Consider the following 15,452-nt stretch of genomic DNA (forward strand, 5'->3'; position numbering starts at 1 on the left):
CGGGGCGAGGCGCGGCATCCCATTGGTCGCCCGGGAGGCGGGATGCATGACGTCACCGCGGCGGGGCCGCCGGGGGCTGCGGTTGCCATGGCGACGCGTGGGTACCGCCCGCGGAGCATCCCGGCGCGTCCCGGCGCGTCCCGGCGGGGCGGGGAGGGGCTGCGGGACGGGCACGGGGCTGGGCACCGGGAAAGGGCCGGGGGCACCGGGCAGGGCCGGGGCGGGTCTCTCGGTGAGCGCTTCCGCCGGCGGGCGGGCTTTCCGGGGCGGGTCTGTGTGCGCCGCCATGCCCGCCGCCGCCGCGCCGCCCGCCCGCCCCGGCGCGGCCGCCCCGCCGAGGCGCGGGGCGCTGCGGGCCCGCTGACCGCGTCCCCCGAGGGCTTCCCCGCGGCCATGGCGCCCGCCTGGCCCTGGCTGCTGCTGTGGCTGGGGGTTCTGCGCGCCCTCCCGGCCCCGCCGCGCATCCGGCTGCCGCTGCGGGGCGGCGCGGCCCCGCCGTCGGGACTCCGGCAGCGCCGGGCGCCGCTGGACACCGAGCCCGACAGCACCGGCAGCTTCGTGGAGATGATCGACAACCTGCGGGGCAAATCCGGCCAGGGGTACTATGTGGAGATGACGGTGGGCAGCCCCCCGCAGAAGGTGAGGTGGGAGGGGATCCGCGCATCTCTCGCATCCCCCGCATCTCCCTCATCCCCTGCATTCCCGGGAGCTGCGGGTGCCCCTCTGGGCCGCTGCGGGGCTGCGGGGCGCAGAGCAGAGGCGCTGCGGGTGCCACCATGGCTTCGCTTGCCTCTCTCCTCACGGCCCGGATGATAGTTCTGCGTTTCATCGCTCCGGTGATGCTTTTCCTGATGGCTTTGGGCTAAAACTGGCCGCAGGCGTCCGCCGAAGGTGACCGCAGCGCTCCCGGGGCTGCTCGGGCGCTCCGGGCGGGGTGGCCGGTGCTGCGTGTGCCTCTCCGTGCGGGCGAGCCAGGCTGCATCCCTCCATCCCTCCCTTCCCGCTCCCTCCCTCCCTCTTCCCTCCCTCCTGCCTCCCTCCCTGCCTCCATCCCCGCTCCCGAGCCGAAGGATGCCGCTGGAGCTGGCGCGGGCCGTGGGCGGCAGGGCGGTGGGATGTGGCTGCACAGCCCCGTGCCCGCCTGGAGCGGCACATGCAGGCACGGAGGAGCCCCCGGCCAAGCCGTGCTCGGCAGGTCCTGCCAGCACAGCCCCGGGCGCAGCTGCTGCCTGGCTCCTCGTGCTGCTCCCGGCCGGGGGAAATTCTCCAGAAATCCTGCAGAGCTCGGTTTTCCCAGGGACCTCGTGATGTTTGTCGCTGCGCAGGAGTTGGGGCAGCGTGGGGAGGCAAAGAGCAGGAAAATGGGATGGTGTGGATGGAAAGGGAGCCCACAGGGCAGGCAGAGCAGGCGTTGGTGCGTCACCAGGCTCTGATCCTGCTCCATCTTTTTGTCAGCATCCCTCACACGCTGCCCAGCTCGAGTGGCACCGTGTGCCTGCGCGTTGGGGACAGGGGGAATGCTGAGGGCCATGTCACAGCACAGGGCGACCAGCTCCTCCCCTGTTTTACAGATAAGATCAGGGAGGTTTCAGCTACAAAATCCTTTTGTGCCCATCCTGATCCTCGCTGTCACCAGCAACAAGTCTGGGGATCGAGCTCGGTGATCCAGGCTCCAGGTTCCTCCCAGCACAGGGCCACATTCCCTCATGCCTGCCATCACCACTTTTTGGGTGCTGCCAGAACAGCCAGCACCCACACAGGCTGTGAAATAAAGGCTGGCTTTTCCCCAGCTCTGTGTGCATGGTGGGAGAGAGCTATGGGAGCAGGATGTGGACAGAGGAACAATGCCACTGCCATGGAGACTGCATCTCTGGGAGCACTGTTGTGTTGTCCCTGTGTGCCTGGGACTTACTGCCTGCTCTGGCAGGGTGTGTTTAGCAGAATAAAAAAGAAGGAAGGAGATTATTTCTAAAATCTAGTTTTAAATGTGATGTCATCATCTCCTGCCTGCCACGTGTCGCAGCTGCCAGATAATTTCCGTGCGAACCACCTGTTCCCAGGCACTCGCGCGTTCCACGCCAGCCACCCTTTTGGGCAGCGTCTTCCAGCCTTGGATTGCTTCCAAATGCAAACGTGGTGCCTGTGCCTGCATATGTGTGTGTGTGTGTGTGTGTGTGTGTGCTGGAGCAAAATCCCTCCAGGCATTGCAATGGAATGAGAGGATTCATATGAAAGAGTCTGCAGGAAATTGGGAGCGTGTTTGCCCCAGGGAGGTGCGTGCATCCTTCCCAAAGGCTTGCATGCAGCAGGGAGATGGTGATCCATCTCCTCACCTTTCCTTTCACCTTCCCGATGCTGACAAGGAAGTTTCTGTGTCCCCTTGTGCTTCAGTTTTGGTTCTGAGCCGCGCTGTGCTGCCAAGTCACCGTCAGCAGCTGATTGCTCACACATTCCATGTGTCCAAGCGTGTTGGTTTCCCTGGCTCCCCAGAACGGGCTGATTCATAAACACACAGGGGAGAGGGGTGAGCAGAGCAGCAGGAGCCAGTGTTTTGGGCCAGATGGCACAGGCTTGGTGCCCCAGGAGCAGCACACAGCTCTAGGGACACGCGTGGCACAGAGCCAGTGCTGCTGCTGAGGTGCCTGGAGGGGCTGTCACTTCCAGGGACAGGTTTCAGGCAGTGTCCCTGCCACACATGTCTTGGCCTCACCAGTTCACGTGCTATGTCCTGGCCTGAATGGATGGCTGAGCTGAGTCTCAAGGATCTGGGTCCTCTCCACGTGGGTCCTGTGCGTGACACCTTCAGTAGGACGGAGCCTGTGAGAGTAAAAGCCCTCCCTGCCTCCTTTCCCTGCAGCATCAGCTCAGCAGGTCCTTCTCCAGGGAAACCAGTCTGCTCTGGGTGCTCTGGGGATTGGAGATGAGCTGTGTGGAGCAGGTGGCCCCTAATGACCCACCCACAGAACCGGGAGCAGCTCTGGGAATGGCGCAGGTTGCCAGGAGAAGGTCGGGCTGTGTGCTGGGTGCTGAGCTGGCACCTGCCCAGGGTGGGTACCAGGGGGGTGAACATGCTGCTCTCATCTTTACCCACGGCCTGAAACGTTCTCTGAAACGGAGCTGGGGCACTCAGGACATGCCAGCCCCTGTCAGGGACAGCACTCGGCAGCTGCAGCCAGTGCTGCTGCGATTAACACAAGCGCATTAACCTCCTTCCTCTGCCTCTGACTCCACAGATTAAGGGCTGAAGCCCCAGAGCTGCTGCCTGGGGTGGTGCTGTGAAACAGCTCCTGGGTCTGGGGTGAGGGCTCACCCCAAGATCTGCTGCCCAGCACAGCCAGGAAGCTCGGACAGCCCTGCTCCCCTCATAGCAATCCCACCCTGGCCATCCCACCTGGGCAATCCCACCCTGGCCATCCTGCCCTGCTCCCTGCTGGTGCTGCAGGCACGGTTCAGATGAGGCCAGGATCCGGCTGGCCCACTCCTGGCCCTGCCAGTGGGATGTTTGCCAAACCTGGTAATCCTGCCCAGGCAGGAATGAATCAGGAGCAGGGCTCGGCATATGGGTGGCGATTAGCGGGTGCAGGGATCCGCGGGGGCTGCCCGATCCTTCCCCTGGCTGTGCCAGCAAATCTGCTCTCCTGGCAGGGGGAACCTGTGCACCCTGTGCTGCTGCTGCTGCTCTCCAGCCCCATGACACCTGCCTGTGGATTTGGGGGCTGAGGCTGGGCCGTGCTGGGCGAGGAGCTCCTGCTGTGTTTGCACAGTGCTGGATGATGTTTGCTTTTTGTGCAACTCCCTGATGTCGCTGCCTCCTGCTCCACCACTCCTTCTCTGGGCACAACAAAGAGGGTCCCACTGTGCTCATGAGCCTTCCTGTCTTTTCTTCCTTCCCCAGCTGAATATCCTGGTGGATACAGGGAGCAGTAACTTCGCTGTGGGAGCTGCACCACACCCCTTCCTCCGGAGATACTACCAGCGGCAGCTGTGAGTATTCTGGGGGGACACATCGCACAGCCTCTCAGGCACACTGCTTCTCCTTGCTGGAGGTCTGGCCAGACCCTGCCAGGCCTGGCTTGGCCTCTGGAGAGGCTGGATCCACACAAGCCCTGCTGGTCTGACCCGTCCCTCTGCCGGCATTGCAGGTCCAGCACCTACCGCGACCTGCGGAAGGGAGTGTACGTGCCCTACACCCAGGGCAAGTGGGAAGGGGAGCTGGGCACTGACCTTGTCACCATCCCCCATGGCCCCAACGTCACTGTCAGAGCCAACATCGCTGCCATCACGGAGTCAGACAAATTCTTCATCAACGGCTCCAACTGGGAAGGGATCCTGGGGCTGGCGTATGCCGAGATTGCCCGGGTGAGTCCTTGCTGACAGGCCTGGGTGTGAGCACCAAAACGCTTCAGTTGCCTTTTTCCTTGTCCCTGTTTGTCCCCTGGGTGCAGAGAGCTCCTGGAGAAGGGACAGCACTGACACATCCCTGTCCTGCCTCTGCTTTCCCCTCCCACCAGCCCGACGACAGCCTGGAGCCCTTCTTTGACTCCCTGGTGAAGCAGACACGGGTGCCCAACATCTTCTCCCTGCAGCTGTGCGGGACAGGCTTCTCTCCCAACGAGACAGAGGCCGTGGCCTCGGTGGGAGGCAGCATGGTGAGCACTCCACAGGTGGCTGAGGGGTTCCCTGGTGGCACTGCCAGCGTGTGGTGGCAGCGCTGTTCTGTCTCCTCCTCAGATCATCGGTGGCATCGACCGCTCGCTGTACGTGGGGGACATCTGGTACACCCCCATCCGCAAGGAGTGGTACTACGAGGTCATCATCGTCAAGCTGGAGATCAACGGGCAGGACCTGAACATGGACTGCAAAGAGGTGAGGGGGCAGTGGGGGACCTGCCCCACAAGCACTGGGGGCACCCACCATGGGTCAGAGGAGGCTGGGAGGGGAGTGGGCTGGGGTTCTGCACCTGGGTCACTCCTCCTCTTCTGCCCACAGTACAACTATGACAAGAGCATTGTGGACAGCGGGACCACCAACCTCAGGCTGCCCAAGAAGGTGTTTGAGGCTGCGGTGAAATTCATCAAAACAGCGTCTTCGGTCAGTGGAACCCATCCCTTCCCCACAGGCACAGCCCAGGGCCAGGGGGGCTGTGGGCAGTGTGGCTGCCCCTCACCAGCCTGGCATCTCTGCTCCCTGCCCAGCTTGGCCCCGCTCACCTTCCCTTCCCTCTGTTAGACGGAGAAGTTCCCAGACGGCTTCTGGCTGGGGGAGCAGCTGGTTTGCTGGCAGGTCGGCACCACCCCCTGGCACATCTTCCCCGTCCTGTCCCTCTACCTGATGGGGGAGGCCACCAACCAATCCTTCCGGATCACCATCCTGCCCCAGGTGAGTGTTGGTCCCCGGGAGTGTGGGCTGGAGAGGGCAGCGCAGGCAGGACCGCGCTGGGTGGCCACACTGCCTCCCCTGCCCCTTCCCTGATGGCTCCTCTCCCCCTGCAGCAATACCTGCGCCCGGTGGAGGACGTGGCCACCTCTCAGGACGACTGCTACAAGTTCGCCATCTCCCAGTCCTCCACGGGCACCGTCATGGGCGCCGTGATCATGGAGGGCTTCTACGTGGTGTTCGACCGCGCCCGCAAGCGCATCGGCTTCGCCGTCAGCGCCTGCCACGGTGAGCTGGGCCCACGGGGCCGGGGGGATGAGGGGGTGTGGGTGGGCAGTGACCAGACCCTGCCTCCCCTCCCCGCAGTGCACGACGAGTTCCGGACGGCCGCGGTGGACGGGCCCTACCTGCACTCCAACATGGAGGACTGCGGCTACAACATCCCGCAGACGGACGAGTCCACCCTGATGACCATCGCCTACGTCATGGCGGCCATCTGCGCCCTCTTCATGCTGCCCCTCTGCCTCATGGTGTTCCAGTGGCGCTGCTTCCGCTGCCTGCGGCGGGACCATGACGACTTTGCCGACGACATCTCCTTGCTGAAGTGATGGCAGAGCCTGGCGCAGCCCTGCAGGTGAGGCAGCAGGGCAGGGGCCTTGCTCCGGGGGCTGGAGTGTGGCAGCAGTGTGGGGAGCTCAGACCCTGTGCCCGGGGCCTGGGGACTCGGTGTCCATCAGGGCCAGCAGCCAGGGGAGCCCCAGGCGCATCCATCCACCTGGGACCTGCAGCAGGAGCGTGGCGGCTGGGGAGAGAGTGCAGCAACCCCATCCCGGGAGCTGGGAATGGCTTCTCTGCTCCAGCACCAGGACAGGACCAAGCTCTCCCACCCAGCCTTGCCTGGCTTGATGGAGTGACGCTGATGAGCCATCCCCTGCCTGTCCCCTTCCATCCCTGTGTGTCCCTTTGCAGCTCGCCCCGCTGGGAAGCTGCCAGCCCAGGCTCTCTTGTAGGGAGCTGTGCTGCAGCTCTGCCTCCCCTGTGACTCCCTGCACTGAGCCAGACTCCAGGGTTGTCCTGGAGTCACCCAGCCTCGAGTTTTTCAGAGACAGCCCTGCAGGACCAGCCTGAGCTGCCCAGACAGGGCTTTCCCTCCTACCCTGCTGCCCATACATCGCTCACTCTGACATTTCCCCTGCATTTTCCTGCCTTCCTGAGGTGTGCTCCTGCTGCCGCCAGCCCCAGGACTCCCTGTGCCCTCCTGGGACCCATCCTCTTCCAGGGCAGGCAGGAGCAGGTACCCATCCTCTTCCAGGGCAGGCAGGAGCAGGTACCCACCCTCTCCTGGGACAGGCAGGAGCAGGTACCCACCCTCTCCCCACCTCACATGGGAGGGGAAACTCCCTGCCCTTGTTTCCAGCATCAGCAGTGGCTGCCACGCAGGAGCCAGTGCCAGGAGTGAAGTTCCCATCCCTGGCACAGGCTGCTCCCCAGCCCACCCAGCCCTTCAAAAGCCATAGGGGAGCCTGGGCCCCCCCTGCAGCCCCCTCACCTCCCTGCCAGCACATCCCACGGCACAGCAGCTCCCCTCTGCTCACTCCACACGTCCAGGCCCGGCTGTGGGACACCCTGGCATCCTGGGGACAGGCAGCAGCTGTGGGAACTGCAGCATTTATTGTTTTTTTAAACACATGGTTGTATTTATTTTATTTTTTTTTTACAAAGCGTGTCACTGGTAGCGCAGCTGCGCGTTGAGAGCGTGTACAGAGCCGGTCCCGCGTGTACAGACCACGGCTGCCTCTCACCTGTACAATATATCCATATATCTCTATTTTTAATTCTAGCCCTGAAAGCCACTGTTCCAACATTAGGGGTCGGTCCTGTTTTGTTTTGGGTTTTTTTTTTTAATCTCTTCAGCCTTCTGCTCAGTCCTTGGCCACTGTGGGCACCATGCAGGACCAGGGCTCGTGCCGCAGCCGTGTGTTTGGTGATGGTGAGGGGGTCCCAGCTGGCTTGAGGAGGGGCTGCGGGGCTGGGGCACGCAGAGCAGTGGCTCACAAGCCCAAAGGACCCTGAGCACAGGAGGCAGCTCTGTCCTTGTGGTGTTGCTGCAGCACAGGGAGGATTTTCCATTGTGTGAGGACAACCCCTCCTCCCCGTGCTGCAGGAACACCATCCCTTCCCCAGAGCAGACATCCCTGACCTTGCAGGCAGTGGTAGTGCTGTATTCCCTTGCTTCTCTGCTTCCAGCCTGGATGGGAAGGAGCTCAAACACTGAGATTCCACAATTAAAAGAGGGGATACCTGCAGTGCCAGGGCCGAGCTGGCGGCTGCCCTGCAGAGCCACTGGGTCAGGCAGGGACAGAGGGCCCAGAGCAATCACAGAGCATAAAGCTTGTTAACTAAATCCTGCAGCCACATTTCCTTGGGAAAGCAGCGAGGGAGCCAGGAAAGGCAGGCAGCGTAGACTAGCCAGCCCTCGCATGGGGCACTGCCACAACAGCCCCCACACTGCCCCTGCTCACTCACCAGAGCCCCCCGGCCCCAGCCTCGCTCCAAACCCACACCCAGCCACTCCCTGCAAGAGGGCAAACCTTCTCCCCCCACCCTCGTGCCTGCCCAGGACCCCCAGGACCCCAGAGACTCTGTTGTGGACCACTGCCTTAAATCACGCCCCGAGCGTGTGCGTGCGCGCCGGAGGAGCCGGCCTGCGGCGGGGTCAGCACCCAGGGCTGCTCCCCTGCCCTCCCGGGGCAGAGGGGCTGCCAGCAGTGCCCAATTCCTGCCACAGACCGCCAGGAACGGGGGGGAATTTTTAGAGAGTCATTGCAAGATTTTCAGTGGTGCTGAGCACCTCGCAATCCCACCGAAATCCATGGAGAAAGGGTTGGCGTGTCAGCCCGTGCTCTAGGAGGAAGTACAGGAGAGGGGAACGCAGGAATTTGGACAGGTTGGTTTATCCTGAGCTGCAGCGCAGCCGTGTCCGTCCGCTCCCTCCCCAGGGCCCAGTGACAGCAGCAGGGGAAGGGAAGGGATGGGATGGGATGGGATGGGACCATGGGCTGTCGCTGGAGGCTCCAGTACTCTGTAACCCAGTGTCTATGTAAGAACAATGAATGTTAACACGGTAAATTATTATGACATTAAAAAGGAAAAAAAAATGACCACGAGAAATTGGCTCTTTACCTGCAGCTTGTTTGTTGGCAAGAGGGGAAAGAACAGGTGATGGCTGGCAGGGATGTGGGGGTGGTGAGGAATGGCCCTAGGAAAGGAGCTGATGGGATCCAAGTGGGAAGAGGTGGCTGAGGCAGTTCCCAGCAAGCAGGGAACACTGACCCTCATTTGGAAGAAGCCAGCAAGGCTGTGGGCTAAGAAATGAGGAGCTGCAGCAAATCACTGCATAATATACACACTTTATTTATGAATTTGTATGTTTACAGACTTTCTATACACACATTACCTATATAATAAAAATGTACATGTGTATACATGATCGTATAAATATAGAACTGTAGAAATCTTAGAACTGATCCTGTCTATTCACAGCAACTCCTCCTGGGGGCCCACGTTGTCCCAGCAGCCGTCATTTGAGGCTTGGGCAAAAGGGGCAAGTGTCATTCGTGTTGGTTTGTGCCCAGAATTTGATGCACTGGAAGAGAGAGAATTAGTCAAGAGCCACTGGCCCAACCCAAAGGTGCCACCAATGTCCACAGCACTCGCTTCAGGGATGGTTTCCTTTGCTCCTTGCAGCCTCCATCACAAGGTCACCATGAGGAAGGAGCCTTTGTCACCCTTGCAGGATCGTCAGGCTCTCTTCAACATGAGTTTCCATTTCCTTGAGGGGCCACTGCTGGAGACCCCAGAGCTGCTGGGATGGGGGAGCTGCCCACACTGCCAGACCCATGGGATAGGAAAATCTTCTCCTCTTCCCAAGAGTTCCTGTCTGGCATCCCCAGCCCACACACCTGGGCAGCAGTGGCAGCTCTCCCCTCCCCCTGTGTTCCAGATCCTTCCAGACTGTCCTGTTCCAGCATCTAACCCTCACAGGCACAGCACAGGCTCAGGGACACAAGGACAGCCTGTTCTAAAGCCACCACACAAGGTGGCCTAGCCAAGAGTACGGAAAGGATGGGATGACAGGATGCAGGGAAGCTGTTTATTGATCGTACCCTTCTCCTGGCAAGGTGTCAGGACAACAAGGACTCGGGAAGGGTCACTTGGGAGGAGCAGGAGGAGGCCCCGAGCAGCAGAACACACTCACCTCCTTGTGCAGCACATGTGAGCAGGCCATGGGGTGAAGGTCACCGGGCTGCACCAGCTTCTGGCACATCAGACACAGCTTACAGGCAGCTGGGGTCTGGGATGGGCAGTGAGGGAAAGGAAGAAGGCAGGGAAGTTAGACACATGGCTCTGATCATGGATTCAGCTGCAGGCTGAACCCACAGGCTGCCCAGTCCCCTCTGCCCACAGCCATGGATCTGTGCCCTTCACCTCAGCAGCACAGGGAGCTGTGTGAGCTCCCAGCTGCAGGGGCTCATCCCTCCACACACGTCCCAGGCAGGCTCCCCCTCTCTCCCCACCCCAGGGAAGCCAAGTCCTTACGTGTGACGCCGTTCCCGGGTAAGCGACCTGGGCCGGGGGCAGGAACATGGGCGTGCTGATCTGAGGCAGGGGAGCAGAGAACATGGGGGCCCTGATCCGGCCCAGAGGCTGCAGCAAGGCAGAGGAGGCACATCAGAACATCCCCAGCAGGGAAGGACAGAGTCACCCCGAGTCACCTCGGGGAAAAGCGTTCCCTGGTTACACTGCAGTCAGCAGGAAAGGGAACCCAGGGGACAGCCCTGGCACGCAGCCCAAGCTCTGGGGGGAGCAGGGACAGCTCTCCCTGCTCCCCAGGCCCCCCCTTCCAGCCCCCACGCTGTCCCACCTGAGCACCAGCTGCTGCCCGCTCCTGCTGCTCTGCCAGCTTGGCTGCCACCAGCTGGTTCAGCTCCTCCATGGTCAGGCCGGCCAAGGTCCTCCGGGCAGTCTTGATCTGCTGCAGGATGCTGGTCAGCTGGGCCCTGCAGGGACAGCAGCCTGCTAAGAGTTCCCAGTCCTCACACACTGGGATCCCTCAGCCACCATTGCCTGGGGGAAGCCGTGTGCTCACCCTCCAAGTGAGGGGAGTTATGTGCTGAGGAGCTTCTCTCCCCAAAACATGGGGAAAAGAGCAGGGAACCCCCAGAGAGAGGCTGGGGGGCTCCTGGCTGTGCCCAGATACCCCTGCTGTGATCCCCATCCCCAGCACTATGGCAAACCTGCCACATGGAGACCCCACTCACACCAGGAGCTCTGTTCCCCTGACCCCAGCTCCCATTCCACTCCCAAACAAACACCCCCAGCCCCTCACTTGTTGCACTGTGGGAACCGAGTCAGCAGCCTCTCCAGCAGCTTCTCCAGCTTGTCGGCCGGCTGGTGGGGCCGGTGGAACTCGGGAGCGACGCCGACGCCGCCCAGGCCGGGCGGAGGAGGGATGGAGGCGGCGGGGGCCATGTGGGGGCTGTGTGTGCCCATCAGCGACGCCACCACCGGGCTGTTCCTGCCCTGGGACGCGGGCAGGGGCGGGGAGGGCTGGTTGGGCCTGGACATGGCGGGGTTGAGCAGAGGGAAGGAGAGCGCCCGGGGATCGGCGCTGGGCATGACCATAGGCACGGGGACGGGCCCGATGGGGAAGGGGAGCCGGGGGGTCAGGGATGGGCTGGGCTGGAATGCCGTCAGCATGAAATCTGTCTGAGAAAGAAAAACAGGGCAAGAGGGAAAGGCTGGTTAGAGTAAGGACACCTGGAAGCAGAGCTGAGTGCACTCTCCTCCAGCCAGTGAGGTGGGAATGCAGGCACTGGCAGCTGGAAAGGGAAGGAGGTCAAGGAGACCCTTCCCCTGCTCTCCAATAAGCCCAGACAGGGAATGGGCCATCCCACACATGCACAGCACCAGGCAGGCTGTGCCAGGGCCTGGCAGCACGGAATGCCCGTGCTCTGGGGCTGGAGAGGAACTCACTTCCGAAGGCGGGGGAGGCAGCGTCGGCGTCGGGATCTGGGGGAGGCTGCTCAGCTTTGTGCCATTCCTCACCATCTGGATGTGGTCATTGAACTGATCCTAGCAGAGAGGGAAGGAAAGGGGCACATTTATCAAAGCTGAGCAAGTTTGGGGCACTCTAAACCAGGGGGGTGGCAGAGCCTAAAGTGGGACTGTTTGGCTCCAGAAAAGAATGGAAGAGGAGCCGAAGGGAGAAACACTGTGTGTGAAGAATTGCTCACTGTTTTTGAGGGAGAGGTCAGCAGGAACTTACTCGGACACTTTGCTTGGTCATTCGTATCCTGTTCAGCCTCATCTCCCACTCCTGCTTTGGCCTCATGGTCTCCAGCGTGGGCGGCGCAGACCTGCAAGCACAGCTGAACTTTCCCACTTGCAACTGTGCTCTCACTGGCAGCAAAGTGGGAGCAAGCAACTCCCCACACCCTCCTGAATTCCCCTCACCCTCAGGTGAGGCACCCCACAGGGAAGAGGGACTCTGGGGGACACACAGGAACATTACAGTCAACAGCACTGAAACAGTGACAGGGGACAAGCACAACCCCACACGCCCTTGCTGTGTGACATTATTGAGTGACATTGATCCAGTAAGAAAACCACAGGAAATCCTGAACTATTCCAGTCCAACCTCCAACATAAGCAGAGGAAGAGGAGATGGGACACAGGGACACCTGAGTGACTCTCCCTGCCACTTCTGACACAACACAGACTTACTTGAGGTAGGTGAGGTGTAGCTCTGCTTCTTTTTCTGCTTCTTCTAGTTTCAACACCAGCAGCTCCTTCCGGCTCTCCAGGGACAGGATCTATGGAGAGAGGCTCAGTTTTTGTACTCCCCTGTTTCTTGCTGCCAGACCAGGCACTGGGCACTGCTCTCCACTAATGCTCACTGCACTGACACTTGCTCATCTTTCCTCTTATCCCACAAAGTGGGACTTGGCCTTGTCCTGAACTGCTCCTAATTTCACAGAACTGTACATTAACCATCTGGAATCTCAAACCAACCACTTTGCAGGGAATAAGTCAGCTGCTCACCTCTGCCTTCCAGGCCCGTTCTGTCTCCTCAAGAATGTTCCTGTTGATTTCATTGTGCTGGTTCTTCAGCTTGTCCAGCTCCATCTCCCACAGCTGCCTGCACACAGAACAGAACGAGTCCCCTTAGGCTCAGGCAGCAGAATGGCTGCACAGGGATCGATCCCAGGAGCTCTGGATGGGCTGGAAGCATGGAAGATCAGCAGGCTCCAGACTGTGACACCAGCCCCAGCTCTCTGGGCTGTGTGAGTCACTGTCCCAGCAGTGAGCTGCTCCAGAGCACACAAACAAGCAGTGTGCAAACATGCTGGGCCAAACGAGGGGAATTCCCCTCGGCAAAATTCAGCCCAATCCAGGGAATATCTGAACCAGGAATCAACCTGAGCAGCCAGCAGAGCTATGCTGTTGTGATCCTGGAGAAGTTTAAAGCTGGGTGCTTTGGGAACACCTGGGTCTGGAGCATCCCTGCCCAGCTTTAAACACCCAAGCGTGCCAGAGTTCAGTGGAGCTGGACAGCTGTGGGGAACAGACAGGGAAATCAGTCTGCCCTAATTCTGGGGAGGTGAAATTCAATCAGAAGTAGCAGTTACAAGCTGAGGCAATCCACCAAGCACAAACTCTAATCTTACGGGATCTTTATGTCACAAGCATCTAGGAGTCTGCTTGTGATTGGGATCAAAGTAGGTTTAATCCAGAGCCCTGATGCTGAGAGAGGAGATAAAACCTCCAGAGCACGTAACTGGCCAGCACTGCTGGATCATTGTCTCTACTCTGTCCCAAGCAAGAGCACTGGATTCACTCTGAGGCAAAATGACAGGAAGGAACAGGGCAGCACTAATCAGGTGAAGGGTAAGAGCCTTACTTCTCATCAGACTGCTCTGCAATCAGAGAGGCAATCTTGTTTTCCTTCTCCTCCTGCTCCTTCAGCAACCTGCATGGGAGAAAAGGGACAGCACAGCTGGAATCCCAATGGGGCAGGGCCCACATTCAAACCAAACCCTCTCCCAGCACATCCCTGGGCCCAGCCACACACCCCGGGCTGGGGATGGCTCCCTGCAATGTGTGTGGGCTGCCAACAGCCTCTGGAGCACAAATCCTGCTGTCTCATGACACTGCACAAAGGCTGTGGCACAGAACCAGGCTTGCTGCAGCTGTGCTGCTCCCCCAGCACGTGCTCTGCCATGGTCACTTGGGGGAAAAGGGCTGAGCACTTGGAGCCATCACTGGAAGAGTTTTATCCAAAAACATCGCCAAGACCTCAGAATAAAAACCAGACCTCTATGACATGACACAATGGCTCCATAAAAGTGCCAGTTCAAATACAGAGCCTATCCTAAATTCATCCAAATACAGGTCTGACCTAAATACTCGCTGCTTCCTGAAAGTTTAAAGCTCTTTGCTCCATCAGGTTTATATCATGGTTAGGCAAAACCTTCTTCCCCAAAATTAAACACTTTCTTTTCCATACAAATACCTTCTGCCCTTCTCACAGAGTTTCTCAATTTCAGCTTTGAGATCCTGCTCTTTCTGCAGGAATTCTTTCTTTTCTTTCTCCATCTTTTTCTTAGTCTCTTCTCGCTTGATCGTAACATCCTGAATCGCTTTCAGGATCTCCTGGAGTAAAAGAAGCATCACACAGATACAGAGCAAAATTACCAATTTAAAATCCATTATCTTTTTGATTAATTGATTAATGAGATTACACAACAAACTCTTTCTTTTTAATAGATCCAGTCAAGCTATAAATTGATTATATGAGGAAACTCAGGAGACTGATGATCTGGACCTCCTGCCTCTTCATAAAGACTTTAAAATTAATTACAGGGCAGGTTAAAAAATTCTTCATCAAATACCTGGTGGTTTTTCATCTCCTCTTCCCTCCGCTGCTGGAGCTGCTTAAGCTGGACCTGCAGCTGATTCTCCACCTGCCTCTGCTTGTCCAGCACCTCCTGGTAGCGCTCCTTCAGCAAGGCCCGCTCAGACATCATCTTGTCCTGCAGTGGAGAGCAAAATTCCTCTGTAACAAGGACTTCAAGGCTGGTATTTGATGGTCTTGGAGGTCTTTTCCAAATGATTCTATGATTTTATTTGGACAGGAAAAAAGTGGGAAGAACAGCTCCAGCTCCTCTGCCGAGGGGCAGAGCCCGGACCTGAGCGCAGGGCTTTGATACACACCAAGTTCTTCTCGATGTCCTGGTCCGTGTTCACATTCGCATCGGCCGCCTTGAAGTCGGTCTGTGAAGGGAGATGATTGAGATCAGCCTCTGCAGTGACCACAGAGGGACTCCAGGCCAGAGCTCTGCCACCCTGCACCAAAGGAGCTCTCTGTGATATTGACACGAAACTTATCACTTTGGTTTATAGCCATTGTTCCTCATCCTACAGCTGGGCACCAACAAAAACAATCTGGCACCATCCTCTGACACCCCTTGGAGATATTTATATGCATTAATGGGATCCCCTCTCAGTCTTGTCTAGACCAACCAGGCCCAGCTCCGGCAATCTGTGCTTATAAGAGAGATGCTCCAAATCCCTCGTCATCCTCGCAGCCTCCACTGGACCCTTCTTCAGTAGCTTCGTCTTTCTTGTACTGGGGAACCCAGAACTGGACACAGCACTCCAGATGTGGCCTCATTAGGGTCGGATTTTAATTAAAGATTAATTGAAGACTGTTGAAAGTGGAGGACTGGGCACACAGCAGCGGCTGTAAAGCTGCAAGTACGGATGTGTTTTACCCTGCAGTCACGACTTATTCAGTTCTTTGTCCTCCAGATTTTACGAGCACCTTTCAGGGCTCTTTCAAACCCCGGGAGCCCCGGGGCAGCTGCACCCACCTGCACCGCGATGTTCTGCGAGGGCCTGGCCGGGGCCGCCTCCTCGTCGGGCTCCTCGGCCGCCGCTCCGCTGTGCCCCGCCGCCTCCGCGCCGCCGGGCTCCGCATCGCCGCCGGGGCCGGGGGCGGCCGCGGGGTCCGC

The 15,452-nt window shown here is 59.2% G+C and overlaps 2 protein-coding genes across 2 annotated transcripts; one reads left to right on the forward strand and one right to left on the reverse strand.

The window, feature by feature from the left end:
- Positions 1-325: 325 nt before the first annotated feature.
- Positions 326-6,164, forward strand: BACE1 (beta-secretase 1). Its single transcript, XM_033081569.1, has 9 exons — positions 326-639; positions 3,896-3,984; positions 4,143-4,359; positions 4,512-4,649; positions 4,732-4,866; positions 4,990-5,091; positions 5,230-5,379; positions 5,493-5,664; positions 5,743-6,164. Exons 1-9 carry the CDS (start codon positions 394-396, stop codon positions 5,982-5,984), a joined length of 1,491 nt encoding a protein of 496 aa, XP_032937460.1. The 5' UTR covers positions 326-393; the 3' UTR covers positions 5,985-6,164.
- A 1,093-nt stretch (positions 6,165-7,257) lies between these two features.
- Positions 7,258-15,337, reverse strand: RNF214 (ring finger protein 214). Its single transcript, XM_033081600.2, has 14 exons — positions 15,312-15,337; positions 14,653-14,712; positions 14,331-14,471; positions 13,952-14,091; positions 13,340-13,408; positions 12,481-12,577; positions 12,163-12,251; positions 11,705-11,807; positions 11,413-11,511; positions 10,766-11,145; positions 10,301-10,436; positions 9,976-10,083; positions 9,635-9,730; positions 7,258-9,022 (listed from the first exon to the last, which is right to left on the reverse strand). The coding sequence occupies exons 3-14, from the start codon at positions 14,463-14,465 to the stop codon at positions 8,957-8,959; spliced, it is 1,518 nt and encodes a 505-aa protein (XP_032937491.1). The 5' UTR covers positions 14,466-14,471; positions 14,653-14,712; positions 15,312-15,337; the 3' UTR covers positions 7,258-8,956.
- Between the last annotated feature and the right edge of the window lie 115 nt (positions 15,338-15,452).

The sequence above is a fragment of the Catharus ustulatus genome, chromosome 28 (assembly GCF_009819885.2).
Source record: "Catharus ustulatus isolate bCatUst1 chromosome 28, bCatUst1.pri.v2, whole genome shotgun sequence".
NCBI classification, from domain to species: domain Eukaryota; kingdom Metazoa; phylum Chordata; class Aves; order Passeriformes; family Turdidae; genus Catharus; species Catharus ustulatus.